Below are 24,136 nucleotides of genomic sequence, written 5' to 3'. Positions count from 1 at the left end.
GTACCATAACTTTGGGGTGTGCATTCACATAGTTCTAGCACAGTCAATTCCATTTATGGATTTTTAAATGTTTGCATGTCAAATGGAACTTCCGTGTTGGTTGGCATTATTTTGTGTTTGTTTCATTAAGCTTAGGATTTCTCATCTACCTCAGATATTAATTCTTAAGGCTCCCTCACTAAAACTAGAGTCATGGATGATACTATATTCTTTATTGCATGACCACTATTTTCTTTCCATAATCCTCTCATGTCAAATTAATTATTATTATTATAACTTATTTATGAATAATGTCAATATGTTTACACATCTCACCAGACAATGTGTCCCTTTACATCACCCTCAATGGCAAGAGAGATGAGCCCTATGGTCGCCCTTTATCCCTATACAGACATCATCACTGCACATTAATATATTCACTTTTGTACATAGTCCACTTGTGTTTCATCTAAATTTGTGCATACATGTTACACTATGCGGATGAGCACCCAGTCTTTTCTCTTTGATTTATGTTTGACATTTGTCCCAATTACCACATATGTAAGCCAATCACGCAGAATTTTAATGGGCCTGTGCACAGTATAGAGTAAGATAGGTGTGGTACTAACAAAGTACACCACTTACTAGGTACATACATAGCTTAGCCCTAGTCATCGAACTTTCAGTTTACTCTACTAATTCTCCTTTTGTGAAGAAGAAAAGTATTATTGCAGTAGTAGTAGTAGTAGTAGTAGTAGTAGTAGCAGCAGCAGTAGGAGGATAGATAAGGTGTATGCATGGTGTAGGCAAACACAGGAGGAGCTGGGCACAGTTTGCGAACAGCTGAAGATGGTCACAGTCAGCCATCTGCAAGTTGCTGCCTCATAGTATGGGGGAAGCAGAGAAACCAGTGTGTTGCATGTAGCACTGTTGAGGCCCCTTCCATCGTACCTGATGTGGAGGTTCAGCACTCACTGCAGGGTGAGTTGCAGTTCGTTACACCATCGCGTAGCTCAAACTGGAGAGTCAATATGGAGGCTGGCTGTCTGATCTCACCCATTCACTCTGCATGGAGAGGTGGCTGCTCCTTCAACAGGGTACAAGCAGGCACATGGGCAGAGGAGTTTAGTAGTTATCAGGAGCTCCAAAGTTAGGTGCGTTATGGAGCCCCTTAGGGAAACAGGGTCCAGGGCTGGAAAGAATTCCAATGTGCACTTGGTGCCTCCGTAGTGCCCCATCAGAGATATGGAGGTGGGCCTACCTGTGCCTATCAAGGATGCAGTGAGCCATAGATCACAAGTTGTTCCTCCTGTAGACACCAAAATGAAACCTGTCATTTGGGTTCTGAGGAAATCCTCAATCCCTATTGGTAGCTGGTGGAGGTGGTGAAGACTGCAGGCCTCGCTTGCAGGGTGCAAGCAGACCTCAGAATTAGCAGCGTCGTACCCAGAGTCCATTGGAGTCCTTTCAAGTCTGCAGCGGAGCGTTAAGTGGTGGGTGTCAAAGAGAGATTCCTTCAATGCCGTGACAGTTATAGTTGCAGATTTCTGGACCTGTGTTATGAAGTGGAGAGTTGTAGGATACCACTCAACAGGTCACGCATGCACTACACAATGGAAGCGGCTACTCAGGTAGTGGAGTACTTGTGGAGTGAACACTTGATGAACACTTGCCAAATGATACACACAGAGCGAAATCAGATCGCATACAAAGTAGACACACTTGGACTGACAAAATTGTAACTTAACTGGCGAAATATTCATAACAAATTTCCTGAACTTACTGCCTTCCAGGAAAGTTCTCACACTCAAATCATTCTCGGAACCAATAGCTAGCTGAAACCTGAAGCACAAAGCCTCTAAAGACATGGAACGATAATTGGAAAAGACGGATTAAGTGCAATAGGAGGGGGAGTGTTCATTGCTGTCAACAAAAATATTTTGTCTATCAAAGACGAAATTGAGACTGGCAGTGAAGTTATCTGAACATGAGTAGCCAGCATAGCTGAGCTAAAGTTAATTATCGGATGTTCTTATTTGTCATCTAATTCTGCTGCTACAGTCGTAGAATCATTAAAGGAAAGTCTATGCTCAATAGTGCAGAAATATCTAGATCATGCAGTACTAGTTGGAGGTGATTTTAATCTACTGAGTATAGACTGGGAAGCCCATGACTTCATCGGAAGTCTATGGATTCACTGCACATGATCTGGACCCTCTTATGAAGTACTTTTGAATATGTTTTCGGAAAAAATGCCTCGAAAATTTAGGTAGACAACCCAAACGCAATGGATATATTTTATACCTTGTAGCTACAAAGAGGCCTGATCTTATCGACAGTGTTAGTATACAGACAGGGATTAGTAATTATTATGTCATCGTAACGACAATGGTTACTAAAGTTAATAAATCCATCAAGAAGACTGGGAGAATATTTATGCTAGAAAAAGCAGATAAGTAGTTTTTTGCATCGCACTTATACAATGAATGGACATCAACCCAGATTTAGAAAGCATCACTCATGTGAAACTAACTTATCCTTTTCACACATGATATCCTATGAACTGTGGATGGAGAGCACCAGGTAGATTTTATATTCCTAGATTTCCAGAGCATGCAGCATGCAAGAATGCAGCTTTACTGTATGGTTAAATGATGATGGCGTCCTCTTGGGTAAAATATTTCGGAGGTAAAATGGTCCCCCATTCGGATCTCCGGGCGGGGACTACTCAAGAGGATGTCGTTATCAGGAGAAAGAAAACTGGCATTCTACGGATCGGAGTGTGGAATGTCAGATCCCTTAATCGGGCAGGTAGGTTAGAAAATTTAAAAAGGGAAATGGATAGGTTAAAGTTAGATATAGTGGGAATTAGTGAAGTTCGGTGGCAGGAGGAACAAGACTTCTGGTCAGGTGAATACAGGGTTATAAATACAAAATCAAATAGGGGTAATGCAGGAGTAGGTTTAATAATGAATAAAAAAAATAGGAGTGCGGGTAAGCTACTACAAACAGCATAGTGAACGTATTATAGTGGCCAAGATAGACACGAAGCCCATGCCTACTACAGTAGTACAAGTTTATATGCCAATTAGCTCTGCAGATGACGAAGAAATTGAAGAAATGTATGATGAGATAAAAGAAATTATTCAGGTAGTGAAGGGAGATGAAAATTTAATAGTCATGGGTGACTGGAATTCGACAGTAGGAAAAGGGAGAGAAGGAAACATAGTAGGTGAATATGGATTGGGGCTAAGAAATGAAAAGAGGAAGCCATCTAGTAGAATTTTGCACAGAGCATAACTTAATCATAGCTAACACTTGGTTCAAGAATCATAAAAGGAGGTTGTATACATGGAAGAATCCTGGAGATACTGAAAGGCGTCAGATAGATTATATCATGGTAAGACAGAGATTTAGGAACCAGGTTTTAAATTGTAGGACATTTCCAGGGGCAGATGTGGACTCTGACCACAATCTATTGGTTATGAACTGTAGATTAAAACTGAAGAAATTGCAAAAAGTTGTGAATTTAAGGATATGGGACCTGGATAAACTGACTAAACCAGAGGTTGTACAGAGTTTCAGGGTCAGCAAAAGGGAACAATTGACAGGAATGGGGGAAAGAAATACAGTAGAAGACGAATGGGTAGCTCTGAGGGATGATGTAGTCAAGGCAGCAGAGGATCAAGTAGGTATAAAGACGAGGGCTAGTAGAAATCCTTGGGTAACAGAAGAGATACTGAATTTAATTGATAGAAGGAGAAAATACAAATATGCAGTAAGTGAAGCAGGCAAAAATGAATACAAACGTCTCAAAAATGAGGTCGACAGGAAGTGCAAAATGGCTAAGCAGGGATGGCTAGAGGACAAATGTAAGGATATAGAGGCTTATCTCACTAGAGGTAAGACAGATACCGCCCACAGGAAAATTGAAGAGACCTTTGGAGAAAAGAGAGCCACTTGTATGAATATCAAGAGCTCAGATGGAAACCCAGTTCTAAGCAAAGAGGGGAAAGCAGAAAGGTGGAAGGAGTATATAGAGGGTCTATACAAGGGCGATGTACTTGAGGACCATATTATGGAAATGGAAGAGGATGTAGATGAAGATGAAATGGGAGATACGATACTGAGTGAAGAGTTTGACAGAGCACTGAAAGACCTGAGTCGAAACAAGGCCCCAGGAGTAGACAACATTCCATTAGAACTACTGATGGCCTTGGGAGAGCCAGTCCTGACAAAACTCTACCATCTGGTGAGCAAGATGTATGATACAGGCGAAATACCCTCAGACTTCAAGAAGAATATAATAATTCCAATCCCAAAGAAAGCAAGTGTTGACAGATGTGAAAATTACCGAACTATCAGTTTAATAAGCCACAGCTGCAAAATACTAACACGAATTATTTACAGACGAATGGAAAAACTGGTAGAAGCCGACCTCGGGGAAGATCAGTTTGGATTCCATAGAAATGTTGGAACATGTGAGGCAATACTGACCTTACAACTTATCTTAGAAGAAAGATTAAGGAAAGGCAAACCTACATTTCTAGCATTTGTAGACTTAGAGAAAGCTTTTGACAATGTTGACTGGAATACTCTCTTTCAAATTCTGAAGGTGGCAGGGGTAAAATATGGGGAGCGAAAGGCTATTTACAATTTGTACAGAAACCAGATGGCAGTTATAAGAGTCGAGGGGCATGAAAGGGAAGCAGTGGTTGGGAAGGGAGTGAGACAGGGTTGTAGCCTCTCCCCGATGTTATTCAATCTGTATATTGAGCAAGCAGTAAAGGAAACAAAAGAAAAATTTGCAGAAGGTATTAAAATCCAGGGAGAAGAAATAAAAACTTTGAGGTTCGCCGATGACATTGTAATTCTGTCAGAGACAGCAAAGGACTTGGAAGAGCAGTTGAACGGAATGGACAGTGTCTTGAAAGGAGGATATAAGATGAACATCAACAAAAGCAAAACGAGGATAATGGAATGTAGTAGAATCATGTCAGGTGATGCTGAGGGAATTAGATTAGGAAATGAGACACTTAAAGTAGTAAAGGAGTTTTGCTATTTGGGGAGCAAAATAACTGATGATGGTCGAAGTAGAGAGGATATAAAATGTAGACTGGCAAAGGCAAGGAAAGCGTTTCTGAAGAAGAGAAATTTGTTAACATCGAGTATAGACTTAAGTGTCACGAAGTCGTTTCTGAAATTATTTGTGTGGAGTGTAGCCATGTATGGAAGTGACAATAAATAGTTTGGACAAGAAGAGAATAGAAGCTTTCGAAATGTGGTGCTACAGAAGAATGCTGAAGATTAGGTGGGTAGATCACGTAACTAATGAGGAGGTATTGAATAGGATTGGGGAGAAGAGATGTTTGTGGCACAACTTGGCTAGAAGAAGGGATCGGTTGGTAGGACATGTCCTGAGGCATCAAGGGATCACAAATTTAGCATTGGAGGGCAGCGTAGAGGGTAAAAATCATAGAGGGAGACCAAGAGATGAATACACTAAGCAGATTCAGAAGGATGTAGGTTGCAGTAGGTACTGGGAGATGAAGCAGCTTGCACAGGATAGATTAGCATGGAGAGCTGCATCAAACCAGTCTCAGGACTGAGGACCACAACAACAACAAACAACAGATTTCCAGGAAGTGTCTGACACAGTGCTCCACTGCAGACTGTTGACAAAGGTCTGAGCATATGGTTCATGTTCCCAGATATGCGAGTGGCTCAAAAACATTTTAAGTAATAGAACCCAGTATGTTGTCCCACATGGTAAGTCTTCATCAGAGACAAGGGTATCGTCAAATGTCAGGCAGGGAAGTGTGACAAGACCACTCTTATTCTCTATATACACAAATGCTCTGAGTGACAGGGTGAGCAGCAATTTATGGCTGTTTGCTGACAATGCTGCAGTGTACATGAAGGTTTCATCATTGAGTAGGAGTATACAATATGACTTAAACAGAATTTCTAGTTGTTGCAAAGAATGGCAGCTTTCTCTGAATGTAGAAAAATTTAGGTTAATGCAGACGAGCAGAAAAATCAATCCCGTAACATTCAAATACAGCAGTAGAAGGCTGCTGTTTGATACAGTCACATCAGTTATGTATCTAGGAGGAACATTGTAAAGAGATAGACATGGAATGAGCAGATCAGATTGCTAGTAGCGAAGACGAATGTTTGACTTCGTTTTATTAGGGAGTATTTTGTGAAAGTGTAGCAAATCTGTAAAGGAGACAGCATATAGAATGCTGACGCAAACCCATTCTTGAGTACTAATTGAGTGTTTGGGATCCACACAAGGTAGGATCAAAGAAAGACATCAAAGCAACTCAAAGGCATGCTTCTAGATTTGTTACTGGTAGATTCAATAAACACGCAAGTATTAAAGAGATGCTTTGTGAACTCAAATGGGAATCTCCTGAGGGAAGACAGTGCTTTTTTTGTGAGAGACTATTGCAGACATTTGGAGAACCGGATAGTATTTGAGGCCGACAGCAGGATTATTCAACTGCTACCAACACACATTTTGTGTAAGATCCGCAAAGATGAGATAAAAGAAATTAGGGCTCGTACAGAGGCTCTGAGACAGATATTTTTCCCTCGCTCCATTTTTGAGTGGAACACAAAGGAAAATGACTATTAATGGTACATGGCACCCTCTGTCATGCACCATATGGTGGCCTGTGATGTATGTATGTATGTATGTATGTACATGCAGATGCAGATATCTTGTTTCAAATTTTTCAAGACAGTTTTAATTTTATTGTTAGCATCACAAAATTTTGCCACACTGTGCATATTTCGGGATCTTTAAACGAAGTTTCTTAATAGATAGCAGTAATTTTTGTAGAATCACACAATATCTTTACTCATGCCAGAAATTGTGCAAATGTTTCTTCCACTGTATAAAGTATTTTAATCCCCTAAGTTTATAAGGCTTTTAGTCTTGACAGAAATTCATTACAAAATACAGCGAATTTCACATTAGCATATCTTTTTATTTATACTTTATTCGATTCCATATCTTAGCTATGTTAAGAAACATTTACCCCTGGAATTAATAACCCACACAAATGTGTACTGACTTGTCTCAAAATTGTAGGGTAACACATTATTCATTTTCGTTACGTGTTGATGATGGTCAGACAATTTACTAACAATGGGGTAACTATTAAATTTCCAATCGTGAAGAATGTCTGTGAAAATGGTACTAATCAGGGTACTGCTATTTTGTACCAAGAGTGGAAAATTAAGTACTACACTCATGCTCATAAATTAAGGATAATGCCGATACATGGTGAAACAACGCTCTGGTGGGTGGTTTGCCTGTTTAAATCACCTCGGGGTATGACCATTCTGTGCATTTGACCTGCGGTCATCGCACAGTGGCGCTGGCAGCAGTCCACATACGCAGAGGTGTATTGGTGTATGTCAGAGTACAGTGCAGCGAGTAAGTGTGCAGACATTTTCAGATGTGCTAATGGTGACTGTGTGTTGAAAATGGCTCAAAGAACACATATGGATGACGTTATGAGTGGTAGAATACTAGGGTGACTGGAGGCTGGTCAAACACAGCAGGTCGTAGCACGGGCTCTTCGTGTTCCCCAAAGCGTGATCTCAAGATTATGGCAACGATTCCAGCAGACAAGAAATGTGTCCAGGCACTACAGTACAGGGCCTCCACAGTCTACAACACCACAATAAGACCGTTATCTCATCATCAGTGCCCACAGACGGCCATGGAGTACTGCAGGTAGCATTGCTTGGGACCTTACTGCAGCCACTGGAACAGTTGTCTCCAGACACACAGTCTACAGGTGACTGAACAAACATGGTTTATTTGCCCAGAGACCTGCAAGGTGCATTCCACTGACCCCTGGTCACAGGAGAGTCCGCAAAGCCTGGTGTCAAGAACACAGTACATGGTCATTGGAACAGTGGTCCCATTTTATGTTCATGGATGAGTCTAGGTATAGTCTGAACAGTGATTCTCGCTGGGTTTTCATCTGGCGTGAACCAGGAACCAGATACCAACCCATAACATCCTCTAAAGGGACCTGTATGGAGGTCGTGGTTTGAAGGTGTGGGGTGGGATTATGATTGGTGTACATACACCCCAGTATGTCTTTGACAGAGGAACTGTAACAGGTCAGATATATCGGTACGTCATTTTGCACCCATATGTCCACCTTTTCAGAGGTGCAGTGGGTCCCACCTTCCTCCTGATGGATGATAACGTATGGCCCCACCGAGCTGCCATCATGGAGGAGTACCTTGAAACAGAAGATATCAGGTGAATGGAGTGGCCTGCCTGTTCTCCAGACCTAAACCCCCATCGAGCACGTCTGGGATACTCTCAGTCGACATATCGCTGCACGTCTTCAGACCCCTAGGACACATCAGGAGCTCCGAAAGGCACTGGTGCGAGAATGGGAGGCTATACCCCAGCAGCTGCTCGGCCACCTGATCCAGAGTATGCCAACCCATTGTGCGGCCCATGTACGTGTGCATGGTGATCATATCCCATATTGATGTCAGGGTGTATGCGCAGGAAACAGTGGCGTTTTGTAGCACATGTGATTCGGTACGGTTTTCTCAACTTAACACCAATACCGTGGACTTACAGATGTGTGTCGTGTGTGTTCCCTACGTGCCTTTGCTATTAGCGCCAGTTTTGTGTAGTGCCACGTTGTGTGGCACCACATTCTGCAATTATCCTTAATTTATGAGCGTGAGTGTAGAACAAGATTGTAAGAGCCAACAGCAGATAAGTAACCTCCCAACTCAACCTTTTTCAACAAGAATCTTTTCAGAAATATACACTGTCCAATGGATAGCTAAAGACAGAACCCTTCCAATTCAGAACTTGGCTGCTAAGCTATATTGACACATGTGACTAACGTGATAGTGCAGCTTGTTGCATTCTGCAGAGGCACTGTGAGCTGTCATGGGACACCACACATTCTAGAGTAGTACAGTTTTTGATGTGGCATCATTGGAGATGATTTGTGTGGGTATTAATGTAACAGTGCAGAGTACAGCTTTAGCAGTGAGGCAAGAGTTGAATATATGGGAAAGAAAAACAAAATGTTCAATTTAAAAATGGATTTAGCACCTAAATGAAACACTGTGTTATTTCCTTATAAGTGTGTCTGGTGTCTCGAAGATGAAAAACCTTTCTGCCATGGCAAAACCAATCAACAGTTGTCTTTTAAATATCACCTGCAGATGCATCATTCTGCTGAGACTTTAGAATTTTCTTGCATTTGTTAAAGTAAGCATGTAAGACATTTCTAATATTTCCTTCTCCAACTGTCACATAACACTCTGAGACAATTTCCTGTATACAATCCATGACTTCAGCAGAGCATAGTCTCTCACATGCCTATCTATCTATCTATCTATTTCGGTTCCACATTTATTTTCATTTATAAAAATTGTATAACGTTATATTCAAAGGAGAGGAAAGGCTGGAGATGTCACTAAGTACTTTAATTTTTGGAGTTGGAGCAGAAAGTAGCACCAACAAAAATTAGGTGATCACATATGTAACTACAGTGACACTGCATTACACTACAAGCAGTGACGGCACTTCTGTTGTATCTGCGAACATGGCTTACTTCTGGGTTGTTTTTAAATGACACTGAAAAATACAAAATTGTAACAGGGATACAACCATTGCAGTATATAGTAGGGAAAAGTAAGCTCTTTGTAGATATAGAAGTTCTTTTAGTATATACCATTCAAAGAAACAATACAATTAACACAAGAAACCACAAGGGTATCATGAAGAAACAGTTTTACATGATCTCTCTCTCTCTCTCTCTCTCTCTCTCTCTCTCTCTCTCTCTCCCCCCCCCCCTCCCCTCCTCCTCCCCCCTTTTCTCTCTAGTGTCACATTTATTATCTTGTCCGAGTTCATTAAAAGTAGGGGAATGTTTGAAAGTAGCTACTTGAACCTGAAAAATTTTCTACAGTTTTAGGGAACAAAGGAGTGCTTCCACCAACTGCTCTACTTTCTCACATCCTTACCAGTCTGTTTTCCATGTTTCTTAATAAACTTTGCAGTAGTGAGTTGTATCACTGTTTGCTGTAGCTCGCAAATTCCCAAAATAATACTCAAAAATTAGTAAATTTAATACAATTTCAACATAGACCACTTATGTCACACACTACTACTTTAGATTGTCTTTGAGGTATTGTATACAGAACGAGCTCTCATACAAAAGTTGGTACCTCATGATGGCACAACAAGTAGACAGTTGCTGTCATATGTATCAACAAATTCGAGATGTCAGCACAGAAAGGCCCACACAATAGAAAGGGCTTCTAATTCTGTTGTAGAATACCTGCACTCGCATTCTGATAGAGTACGGCAGACATGTCCCAATATGTTTTCCTACACCACAACAGCTGGGAAGTTATTTATGTCTGACTGCAGTGATGCTCACCCCAGTCTATATAAATGACCACTTGTAGTCACTGTTTATGATGACAGTATCATCTTAGCACAGATCCAGCTATGTACTAATAGAACAGTTATTCAGAATTTTAAGTTAAGTTATAGTCAATTGTACTCTGATGTGAAACTATCATTCTGCTAAGAACGAAGAGCTAAATGTTATAAATGTCAGTGACAGTATGAAATACATGTCACTGTGAGGACAATAATTGTTTCCAAAGCGAAGAATCTGCCATGCTTAAGTTTCAACAAATTACTAATAATGTGTGTGTGTGTGTGTGTGTGTGTGTGTGTGTGTGTGTGTGTGTGTGTGGTGGTGGTGGTGGTGGTGGTGTTGTATCTGTTTGACCTCCCCTCAGGTAATCTAGACTTGCTACAATTCCTCACAATGGTGATGATGACGGTACTTCAGGTTATTTCATCCGCCACACAATTGCAATGCTGTAGAGTGTACATTTCTTCAGTGCATAGACTTCACACACTTGCCACTCCTGCTATATTTCAACATTTCCTAGAACAATTAGCAGCCGAAGTCCCTTCATGTACAAACTATCTGGCTGCTGTTGTCATGAGTCATACGCCTACTGAACACTTAGAAAAATTTACAATGTTTATTTCAAGTTCTTGCTGTAGATGGCTTAAAGTGTTCATTGAACAACTTACATATTTAGGACATTTAGGACACAGGGTATTCATTCTGCTAATTCACACTTGTCTACAAGTAAATATTTGCTGGTGCCCTGTGACATCAGGGAGTACCAGGCTGTCATGGAGAAGCTTACTTATTACATTAAGTTTATTGCAAACACCATGCCAATCACTGCTCTGCTGAATAAGATGCACTTTTGTGTGGTCCCAATAATGTTGGGATCCACTTCAGCAGTTAAGTTATCATCTCATTCATTTTGATCCAGCTAAGCCTGTTGTGTTAGCTGTAGATGCATCTTCTTACAGGATTGGAGCTGTGCTCTCCCACAGAATTGGCTCCTCTGACTGACCTATTGCTCTTGCCTTAAAAACTCTCAACAAAGTGCAGAGCAATTACAGTCAACTTGAAAAAGAAGTGCCCCTCATTATCTACAGTCCCACCTATATTTGTGTAGTCAGAAGTTCTATGTGAATACAGATAATTGGCCTTCAATAACTCTGTTCTATCCTTCCAAGCCTATCCCACTGTGGATTGCACAAAAATTGCAACATTGAGCCCTGTTACAGTCTAATTATCAATACGAGTTTTTGTACAGGTCCACTGTACAACATAAAAATGCTGACTTCTTGTCTCTTTTACCAGATGGTAACGACACTGCGAGGAATCACGTTATTAGACTGATACTCAGGCTTATGAACTTCTGCAAAATTTTGCTTTTGACTTTTGGCATATTCCTGGAGCAACAGCTTCTGCCCCAGCTGTTCAGGCAGTTTTGCAACATGTGTGTCATGTGTGGCCCCACAATTTGAAAGACATTCCCCACTCATTAGCACATCACTACATTTTGCATCGTCATGTGCTGTCTGTATAGTCAGGTGTTCTGCTGTTGTATACAGAGACTGACGATGCACAGGTTGTGATTCCTCACACCCTCCAGTGGGAAGTTTTGTCTTGGTTGCACCAAAGGCAATGGGGCTTAGTTCACAAAAAGCAACTCTCCTGGTGTCATTGTACTTGGAATGGCAAGGATGCCCAGATTCAGCAAATGACTTCTGATTGTAATATGTACACAGAATGTCAATCTGCTGTGCTGCAATGTGTTTTTCAGTGGCCACATCCATCCAGGCCATGGCAATGTATACACAATGGTTTTGCAAGTCCATTCTGAAACCCAAGATGGTGGCTGGTGGTAGACACATACAGTAAATTTCCTTTTGTAGTCCCCTTGACATCTACCACTATTGTTGGTACTGTATCGGCTTTGCCTTCTATTTTTTGACTCTAAGGTCTTTCTGAGGTCCTTGTCTTGGGCAACAGACAACAGTTCACATCAGCCAGTTTCCAACAGTTTTGTGCTGACAACAGTATACATCACGTAACTACTGCCTCTTTCCACCCTCAGTCTAATGGTGAAGCTGAACAGTTTATCTGAACATCCCTAGTCACATGTGGAAACTCACTTCCTCCCACACACACAAAGCCAGATTTTTCTTTGCATCTACCACTCCTTGCCACATGAAAGGAAGCCAGTGGCAGAATTATTGCATGTTTGTCGTCACCATACCCTGTTGCATCGTCTGCGGCTGCTGCAGAAATGTTTTGCTCTGCTGGGTCAGACAAAGTTTCAGCCACAGGATGATGTTTTCTTTAAAAATATTTTGCAAGAAACAATGTTGGGAGCACGGTGTCATCACCTAGGTCTTAGGTCATTCCTTTTACATCATTCAAGGTTCCTATGGGCTGCACCAGTGCCAACAGAACATGCTTTGGTGCTGTTATGTCAGTGATTCTGTTGCAGATTTTTTGTCCACAGACCCTGCACGCCACTGGTGTCTGCCAGAGCAGCCATTTCCTGCCCTCGGCCTGTCAGGGTTGATGCAATCCGGCATCATCCCAAGGGAAATCGACATTGCATTGCCACCGTCACTGTCAACACTGCCGGTCCAGCTGCCAAAGCTGATATCCATGGATATGACATCCCCGGACAGCCAGCACAGTGCCCCTGCAGTTCCACTTGGAGACAATCCAACGCAGTGTGTGTGTCACTGGATGCTGGTGTGCACACTGTGCCCAATTTTTCGAACGTTGTTCCCGGTCACTCGCAAGGTGAATACCAAAGTGCAGACAAGAAGCTGGCACCGGCCATAATTATACTGTCTATCTCCTTATCTACATCCACATTCAGGCATTTCCTCCCCCCGCCCCCCCTCCTCCCCATTGTTGTCATGTGACACAGCAATGCATGATGAAGGTGCGCAGGTTTTGGGGAGGGGTGATCATGTGCAGAATGAGATCTCATGCAAAAGACAGTCACTGCCAGATGCGTCAATGAATTGGATATATCGGTGTAGACATGCTCCCGTGTGCTTCCTTATGTCACTGCAGCTGGAAAGTTATTTATATCCACACACCATGCCAGTTTATGTAATCAGCTATCAATTGTAATCATCACTTGCAACAACAGTATTGTCTTAGCACAGATCCAATTGCATGTTAATTGAACAGGTATTCATAACTTTACATCAAGTTATAGACAATTTTTACGTGATGTGAATCTATCAATCTGAAATGAATGACATGCAAAATGTTGTGTCAGCAACAGTATCAAATACATATCATCTGTGACGACAGTTTGACACACTCAGTTTTTAATAAAACATTGGAAACTCCAGGTTGGAATATCAACAATAAAAGGAAAAGATAGGTAGCCACTCACCATAAAGATGATGCACCGAGCTGCAAGCAGGCAAAACGAAACGGCAGTTACATATTTAGCTTCCAATCAAAGCAGTTTTCAGAAATGAGAAACAATACATATTCATTCAATAAGCAAGCACACCTCTCACACACATGTCCACTATCTCTGGCAGTTTGGACCAGAATTGTGTGGAAGCCACAGTGGAGTGCTTGGTTAACAATTGCGAGTCAGCAGCTGGCACTGTGGTGACACTCTAGTCACAATAATAGTCACAGAGAAGGATTGTGAAGTCAGGATAGCAGAGTGCAGCAGCAAAATGTACCACACAGTGGTAACTGTGTAGCCAGTGGGGTGATGTCACCACACCGTGGCAAGTCCCCTGTTACAGGAGATGTGACTAGGTGCCGGATTTTAGTAAAACAAATGCAAACCAGATGCATATCAATAAGTCTAGATTTTGAGGTAGAAGTTTATTTTTCAACGTCGAAAACCAGTAGCACCACCATGATGCCAGAGGTATGCAAGAGAGCGAGATGACTGGGCACCGCCAGCAGCAGCTGTGGGTTCAAGACCAGGCTGCACCTGCCGTCAACCCTAAGTCCTTCACCGGGACCCGCTGCCACAGCCCCACCCACTGGCTGTCCATGACTGCTGCTACTGACACTGAATTCCTAGTGGGACTGGGCATCAAAGTGTCAGCTCACATCCAACCCCTGCCAGAAGACAATAAGTCGCACCCCACACACGGCCACCTATGGGTGGACCTGATTTCAGAAATGCAGGGTGTCAGTTCAGCAGCCAGGATGGAAGCCACCACCCACAAGTCAGTGCCAGCCAGTGACAATAGAGTGTTTCCTCACTACATTCTGTACTGAACTGAATAAAAATCATGCTTAACTGTCAAGAGTGTTTCCACTGTGCCCACCAGCCAACCACTCACTACCCCACACACTTCAACTGCAACAAAACGCAATGCCTATAGCTTCTGACATGGAACTCTTGTAACCTTATAACTGAAGTATTCTGCAGTAACAACTCAAAGCACATACTTCTGGTCTACATGGAAACTGTTTGTTTCAATATTTTTGACATTGATGTTTAACTTTTGCACTGTTGCAACTCATCTTTTTTTATGTAAACTCTACCTGAAAATGGTGCTAGTCTACAGCCACTTAAACTTCTCTATGATTACTTAGTGTTCACATGGAAAACATACAAGCAGCTCAACTACTTTCTTTAAAAGAAAATCCCTTACGGCTGACTGCATAAAGCAATTCATATTGGATTAACAAAGAAAATTACCTCAGATCAAGATGAACTCGAAAATCGGTGCTGTATAACATTAATCATAGATTATATCAATGTGAAGTAGGATCATCTTTGATTGGCAAAATTTCAGGAGTCAAGTCAAGTTCAACTGCAAACGTCAGTTCACAACTCAGTAGTATTGCAAAACAATACTTTTGTTTTGTGCAATTACAAGTTAAAAAAGAATTTTTTAACACAACAAAATGTTAAGGAAATATTTGAATACACCAAACCTCATACTGCTGACACTCCAAATATTTTTTTTGATTCATTAGGTTAAGTTAAGAAATTATTGGTTATTTAAGTAATGAATTCAGGTAATAACTGATCTCCCAACAGTTCTTGGAGAGGAATCTTAATTAATTCAATTAGTTTAAGGCATTTTATAGACACATTGCAGCAGAGTAAGAAAGGAAAATTTTAAATATTTTCAGTGCAAGTTAAGTATGTGGTGTTTGATGGCAGCCAATAACAATTGGATACTTCTTACAAAAACGTTCTGTTGGCTTGAATAGCAGTTCGAATTAAATTTTCAACTAGCAACCAAGTACTTGAACTGCTGAGCAAATTGAAAGCATGTTGAAGAAAAAGACTAGAAGTATGCATATGCAAGCCAATTTCTAATTATCAGGTGGTGGCTCAGTGGTTGCAGCGGATGATCCCAGGTTCAATGACAAGACAATTCTTGGAACTTTTTTTTCCCCACTTGTCACTCCTTTCCCCTGTGGCAATATTTGTTAATGTGCAAAATTCCAAGTTGTTTAAGTTTAGGACTTAGAATACATCTAAACTGTGCATCAATTATAGCTGTAGCATCTGACTTGCACAATACAATACAGATGTAAGAGCTCTCCTTTGTGTTCATTTTCATTATCATGAACTACGAGAACAATATTTTCATTTTAAGTCAGTCATTTCTTCATTTACTGATGGTGTGAATGAACTACAATCTACAGCGTTATTGAAATCTGTATCAGAACAAGCAATGATGGGGATATAATGGCTAATACACCGAAGAGCCAAAGAAACTGGTACACCTGCCTAAAATCATGTAGGGCCCCTGGGAGCACGTAGAAGTGCTGCAACACAACATGACATGGAATCAACTAATGTCTGACATAGGGTTGGAGGGAACTGACACCATGAATCCTGCTGGGCTGTCCATAAATTCATAAGAATACGAGCGGGTGGAGATAGCTTCTGAACAGCACATTGTAAGGCCTCTCAGATATGCTCTATAATGTTCATGTCTGGGGAGTTTGGTGACCAGCAGTAGTGTTTAAACTCAGAAGAGTGTTCCTGGAGCCACTCTGTAGCAATTCTGGACATGTGGGGTGTTGCACTGTCCTACTGGAATTGCCCAAGTTCATCAGAATGCACAATGGACATGAAACAATGCAGATATCAGACAGGATGCTTACGTTCGTGTCACCTGTCAAGAGTCATATCTAGACATATCAGGGGTCCCATATCACTCCAACTGCACATGCATGACACCATTACAGAGCCTACAACAGCTTGAATAGTTCCCTGCTGACATGCAGGTTCCATGGATTCATGAAGTTGTCTCCACACCCATACAGGTCGATCCACTCGATACAATTTGAAACGAGACTCGTCCAACCAGGCAACATGTTTCCAGTCATCAACAGTCCAATGTTGTTGAAGAGCCCAGGCGCGGAGTGCAGCTTTTTATCATGCAGTTATCAAGGGTACACAAGTGGGCCTTCGGATCTGAAAGCCCATACCATGGTTCGACACAGACACTTGTTGATGGCCCAGAATTGAAATCTGCAGCAACTTGAGGAAGGGTTGCACTTCTGTCACATTGAACGATTCTCTTCAGTAGCCATTGGTCCCGTTCTTGCAGGATATTTTTCCGGCCACAGCGATTTCAGAGACTTGATATTTTAATGGCGTGTCCACTGATATGAAACTTCCTGGTGTGCTTGGGTAGCTCAGATGGTAGAGCACTTGCCCACGAAGGGCAAAGTTCCCAAGTTCAAGTCTCAGTCCGGCACACAGTTTTAATCTGTCAGGAAGTTTCACTCACAAAGTTTACTAGTGACAGTACAGGTAACAGGACCCACAGGACTCATCTCATTGAAAAAATTTGGCCCTACGATGTACATTGCTGTCAACCTGCACCACACAGTCACCTTTACAGAATGAAGCGGTACAGGTTGATGAGTGTATGGATTTTCCGTTGCCCATATTCTGCAATTCTGCGTATTGACATGTCCTTGGAAATGGAAGTGGGCTTTGTCTGTCCACAGACTGTTCAACAGCCATTCACTGTCGATTTCCATGACAGCAAGAAATTCCAGAGTGAGAGTTTGTCTTGTTGGCAGCAAAACAAGAAGCAACTCCAGAACATGGGTGATTTCGTAGGGATCGATGCAGGATGTTTTCAGGATTTTATGCACTGTGTTTGCAGGCAAATGTTCAGGCAATTCCCCAAGCACTGCATGTTTGCACACCACTAGTTGACCCCTCATGCAATGCTGTGGCCACATCTTTGACAGACATCAGATCAACTGCTGTCCTCCCTCTGCCACACTGCACTTTGGCCTGTATATTCTGACACTTCCGCCATCTATTGGTCAAATTATAGTTTTTTGTCCCCATGATGTTTCCCCCACATCAATAATACGCTCTTCAAATTTGAAGTCATTCTGAGCAGCAGTTCTCTTTCTACAGCATTTTGAAACTGTAATTTTAATTATGGACGCCCTGTGCATAGGTAAATAAATATGGAGGGAATGGCCTTGTGTTACTGATGGCATGTCAGTGAATATATTCCTGCCTTCACTGCTAGTGTCCGAAGACTAACTACGAAAACCTGTGATGTACTTCTGTGTCATTTCCCCTCATTCTATACTTCTTATTTATTAGGACTTTAATATTAAAATCTGAAGTTCCAAATTCAACACTACTGCAGGCAATTATTCCGGCACTATTACATCTGTTGTTCTATATATATGGTTTCAATGAAGAAAGTAATTCTATATTCACTTACTCACAAACAAATGAGCCTTTGGAAATGGCAGTGAGGGTGCGCACACCCCAGCCACGCCTCTGAGTACGAAACAGCTGAAACCGGCCAGTAAATCCATGCTGCACAACTCGATTGTTGCATGTTGACTGGTTGCAACCACAGCACTGGTTGCATTCAAAAATCATTGGTGCATCTGTTGAATGAATAAATGATAACAATGATTTTACATTTAACTTACAGAAACCTCTACTTTTAAGTCAATATTAAAATTTGAAACGTAATAAACTGCCAACACAGTGAAACAAAATTACTAAATAGTCTTATGCCATTTCTCAATATTAATATTATTACCAGCAACAGCAGCATCATAGTGAAATTTCATAGTCCAACTATTATTATTTTCATTTTGTTTTCTTTTAATAAAATTTGGATATGTTACTACATGTCGTGTGACCTAGTATCACTTTTACTAAAATGAAAGTGAATAAAAATAGTAACAGGTAAACATCATAAAAAATTTTATTGTATTCTACTTCCATCATTTTAATTTAGCCTCAGACAGTTATGAAAACTACTCCGCAGTACTTGTGACTCCCACGCTATTATGCTGAGCGAATGACGCCACCATGGTGTTGCTGAGTGAGAGACACCAACTTTCTGCCACAAACCTGCCAAATGGATGACTGAGTGCCGTCACGTGAGGTACGCAAGAGGGTCGTTGAGGTAGCGGCCGCAGCAGCAGGTCACTCTCTTGCCTGCCAGCTTCTTTACGATCTGGATGTGCCCACCAGCCCTTCCTATTGAGGGCGAAATGCACTTTCCGTACCATGTGCGGTTCACTCCACGGCGGTAGTCAGTTTTCATGAATATTGTACCCCCTTAGTAGTAGTTCTTGGGAATAAAACCCATTTTTCCCTGAATTACGAAACTTTCATGTCTCAGAATATGGGTCATACTCAGTGACATAAGTCACAGAGTTTCAAACAGTGTTAAACGTAACAATCGAAATGATGTGGAAGACGTCAGCTTACAGGATATGTATACATGATTCGTTTCAGAGTATGGCTACATGCTGGACATTTACAAGTCCCTGTATGACATACTGGCCTAAATTTAACATTAATGAGCGTATCTTTCAGTCCTGCTCATGCAGCTACATTTAAAAACTCATTGTGTTTTTTTACAGGGTATCGCGGCACAGAAAGTGGAAATATGGGAAACTGAGGTCAACATACAGGTATTTTTCTATTGAGCACACCCAGAGCATGTTGTGCACTATTTTGAGGAAACTAGTAGTGTGCTCAACAACTGTTGCACCAAAAGACATTAAATAATGGGGCAACTTTCTGCACATGAGACAGACAACTACAGCCAATCTGTGAGTCAAAGCCCATCAGCCCATCGCTGTACCCTGACTGAGGTCACTCTATAACGATCATCTGTTGTTCCCCATCACCAACATAGGTTGCAGCCATTTGTCCAGCTGCCAAAATTGATCACAAAGTGAACAAGGTGGTCACCTATGGAGGTGGCACTGCTGCAGATGAAATGCACCAATTGACAACACATTCCAAGCACTAGTTGATTCAGGGATATTATTTTATATGATTATGGATATTTATCACCGGCAGCTGAAGGCAATACAAGTGCCGCTGAACTGGAGGTTGCAAATGGAAAATATGTGGAGCTGACAGGAATGTGTTATGTGAGGATGGCTCTCAATGACAGAATAAAGCTCTTTGAATGTGTCGTCCTACCACAATGCAGCCATATTGTTATCCTTGGATGCAAGCATCACAAGCAGTTATAATTGTGGAATATTGAGCTCCAGATTGACAAAGCTACTTCAGTAAGATCACCCGACAATGATTGTTCTGGATAGTTGTCTATCACAGAAGACACACTTATCCCACCACTGTCACTGAGAAAAATTTTTGTCAATGGCCTGGATGCTCAGTTAAAGAATAAAGTCAAGAGCAAAAAAGGCATTCAGCTTCAGAATAGAAACTTTCTGCCAGCGACAAAGCCATTGCAAGTGGACAAGGGGAGTTCTGAGCCACCAATGATCATGAACAGACACAACTCATTCCTAAGGATATGTAATAGGAACAACTGAAACAGCCCAGAAGGGTCAGCCCAGTGCAGTTAATGGAGATCCATTCTAAGCTATCATTACTGATGGCACACCAGAAAAGTCTAATATATCCAGCAACCAACTGGTCCTGACTTGACTGAGAAGCAAAGTCAGCAAATACTACATAAATTTTTGGGCACATTCAGTTCTGGAGAGGACACAAGCCAGACCGGAAGACTCAATGTGACTCAACATTTCAATGCAGTGGATCATCTGCCCATCTGTCAGTGCTGATATAGGATGTCTCCCGCTGAACAATGCATAGAGGAAGCAGAAAGGATGCTGTGAGACCACATCAACCAGCCTTCAGAAAGATGGCACATGTAATTTCTGCATTGATTATCAGTGGCTGAACAAACTTAGCAAAATTGAAGCATACCGACTGCCATGAATTGACATCAGGGACTGTCTGAAGTGTATGGGGATAGGAGGGAAGAAGGGGAGGGGAGGGGGCTATTTCTCAACTGTAGATATGCAGAATGGCTACTGGCGGAGAGAGGTTTATGAGGCTGACTGTGAGAAGGCTGCTTTCATAACATCTGATGGCCTCTGAGAGTTCAAAGTTATGCCACTTGACTTTGGCATCACTCCACCAATGAATGCATGATGGACAACTTGGATAGCATCTTAAATTGACAGTGTGTCTTTTCTTCCTGGATGACATTATTGTTTTCTAACAGACCTCTGAAGAACATTTAAGTCCACTGGCAACTGTGCCCATGAAACACATCTTCACCTGAATTCGAGAAAAAGCCTCTTCACTGCCCAAGAAATAATAACCTTGGGGCACTTAGTTAATGAAAACCATGTCTGTCCTGATTCAGACACAGGAAGTACCATTAAAGATTTTACAATTCCTTGACAGATTTGTGATGAGAGAGACTTCCTCGGAATGTCCTCTCGCCACAGATACTTCATAATGGATTTCAATTGCAAGGAATGGTGACATTAAGAACTACTACAGAGAGATGTCAGATATTCTTGGAGTTAAGATCAAGAAATATATTTCTGTATCCTTAAAGGTGGTGATAAAATCTTTACCACTCATACCACTTTTTGAGGAGAATGTTGAGACAGAACTAGACACTGATGGTAGAGGTCACCAAATAAACACAGTTATACTGCCAATCTGGGAGATGCTGAAGAAGTCATCGCGTATGTCTCCAGAGTACTCTCAAAGCCAAAGAAGAATTACTCCAGAACTAACAAGTAACTTCTGACACTATTTATGCGACAGACCATATACTGTTGTGACTTACAACTATTCTTTATGTTGGCTGACAAACACTTAGGATCCATCAGGGCAATTAGCATTATACATAATGATGTTTCAGGAGAAGACTTCATAGTAGAATACAGATGTAGGTGCAAACACAAGTATTCCAACAGCCTTTTGCAGAATGCATTGAAAGAAAAATATAGCACTACTGATATCTAAGTTATTGCTGCACTAATGAACAATGCAGCTGATGAAAGGGAAGAGCCAACATTATGTAAACCATAGAATCCTTAGAAAGGGATGAAGCTGTAAAAGGAAAATTCAGACAATTACACGGGACAAGGCATGAAAGGAATTACAACCCAGTGGGATGAAACTGGTTCATAGTTACCCTAGTTATCAGTTGGAGTTTGCAAAGACCCATATTATAATCAGAACCAGGTACCATTGGTTAGATCTCTACCAATCTGTTAGACTTTATGAACACCACTGTAGGAAATACCAACAATGGCAGCATATGCCTCAGTTACCCACAAGACATCTGGTACCCATTCCACTTGCAGTTGCAACATTTCATCGTATTTGAGTCAACCTCTCGGAGAGGTCAACAAATGACAGTGTAAATGGATAATAGTGAGCACTGACAAGCACACCGTCTACATTGTTACCAAGATTGTGTTTACTACTGAAGCCCTGAAGACCATCAGTTTTGTTACAGACATAATTTTGAAAAAAGGGGCACCACATATAATGATTTCTGATCATGGTAAAGTATCGGAAGCTATTTCATGATGCCATATTGTTCACAGCGTAACTGTCATTTACCTGCAGGTGAATGGCCACAAGGAATGTTGTGATAAGATGTTGGAAGAAATGTTCTCAACATACTTCGAAGTCAGACACAGAGACTGGAATATGATTCTGCCTGTTGCGACTTTCACATACAACAGAGAAAAGCAAGACACTACAGGTTATGTACCATTTTCCTTATCCACCATCAACAGGCAGCCACAACAGAGGATATTTTATTTCTCTTTCAACAAGTGAAGTTCTAGATGATTACATAAACAGATCATCATCATAAATGCAGAAGCAAGAAAGCTGGCATACATACAGATATTTGGCACCCATGATAAAGATCATAAACATTAAAACAGCAAACAGCGACCTGCAAGCTACAACCCAGACAATCTATTAGGGATTTTTATACCTAAGCAGAAGTTCTGCTACAGGAAAAATGATTATTGAAGTGCCACTCTGGCCAATACCTAATCCTACAAAATCGAACATCATGAGCCTACACTGGGATACCCAAATGCAGAGACGGTATCCAAGTCCTTCACATGAAGCCCTTCCAGGGCACATCCAGTGAGGACAATCGATAACACAGGATTCTGACACAAGGAATACGAAGACATGCGTGACCATCACTTTGTATTGATGTAATTAATTCCATTTGAACATCACAGTGACTATGATGATGTGACACCACCACCACCACCACCACCACCACCACACGAAGGATGGCCAATTATAACCAGACCCAAAAATCTATAGTCCACTCCAAAACAATGAGACAATATTTTGCAAAGAGGAGGAGCAATGCCACATGCTTTGAGTCATTCACTGTGATGAAGTGGTTATAGTCACTGACTGGCAATGTGTCAACCATTGGTTCCATTCCTGCATCCTACAACTAATTATTATTTAACATTTCTGATTTCTGGAATGTTCTGGGACTAAATGGCTTTTGAAATACTGCAACTGTCAGATGTTTGCTCAGACAAGCAGTTGAGCTCCACGTGTGCTTCATCTGTCCTCAATAGATCATAGAGGCCATCATCTTTACTACCCATGTACTTAGTAATCTAAAATGTCTATATAATCTTTAGGGAAAATTCAACTTAAGAGAGCAACATCAGAGCCAAGAGAATACCATGAAATTGTGACCTTCACTATAAAAGAACCATGTCCCTGTTTCATGGCTGGATTTAAATAATATGATAAGTAAACATTTTTAAACATCCATCATGCATAAATGTGTTGAAAACAAAGTGAATAATTACTTAAACAATGCTATCAACATTGTCTGATGGGTAGCATCACTTTCACCACCAGGAGACACCGTCATCACTTCAGCTCATGCAACCAAATGTACCGCTCTGCCTGACCTTTTAAATCACTACCCATTAGGCTCTGGCCCAAATCTCAAGACTTGGGGTGAGAATGAGAATAGAAGGACCTATCAGAAGGCTACTAATCTGATAATCAGCAAATGATTGAACATTAGTCTTCAGACAGTTATACTTATTACAGAACTTATTACAGAACTGTGACAGTGTGGAACAGTTACGTCCTATAACATGAAAGTTATGTATAAATCTACCAATTCTGTAAATATTGTAAATAGACAGGCTCATGTTTTGGCCATTAAATAAATGCTTAAGTGTCTATGCTACCTTGTTCACCAATAGACACAACAAACATTTCTGGCAATGAAGATGGGATTGCTGAGGATTCGTTTGCCCCTAGATTGATCACCATCATACTAATCCAATTTTTTCCCATCTATGTCACAATTTTAAACAATACTGTATGTTTTTCTTAAATATTGAAGTATATTTAATTTGTGTAAGCTACAGGAGACCAACCACTCACTGCACTTATTCATTCCGTTTCAGAGCCAACA

The 24,136-nt window shown here is 41.2% G+C and overlaps 1 protein-coding gene across 4 annotated transcripts in view; it reads right to left on the bottom strand.

The window, feature by feature from the left end:
• The window catches only part of LOC124722488 (serine-rich adhesin for platelets-like), a 365,160-nt gene that overhangs the window by 68,051 nt on the left and 272,973 nt on the right, over positions 1-24,136 (bottom strand). For 2 of the 4 annotated variants that reach the window (XR_007006449.1, XR_007006450.1), the window contains exon 14: positions 18,120-18,287. Coding sequence is in view for 2 of the 4 variants with exons in the window: in XM_047247643.1 (XP_047103599.1) it covers positions 18,116-18,287 (172 nt within the window). In the remaining 2 variants the exon portion in view is untranslated. Of the gene's footprint in view, positions 1-18,115; positions 18,288-24,136 lie in introns of all 4 variants that reach the window. The other 2 variants (XM_047247643.1, XM_047247644.1) reach the window with 1 other exon arrangement.

The sequence above is a fragment of the Schistocerca piceifrons genome, chromosome X, assembly GCF_021461385.2.
Source record: "Schistocerca piceifrons isolate TAMUIC-IGC-003096 chromosome X, iqSchPice1.1, whole genome shotgun sequence".
Lineage (NCBI taxonomy): Eukaryota > Metazoa > Arthropoda > Insecta > Orthoptera > Acrididae > Schistocerca > Schistocerca piceifrons.
This window is presented reverse-complemented; position numbering and strand designations above follow the sequence as displayed.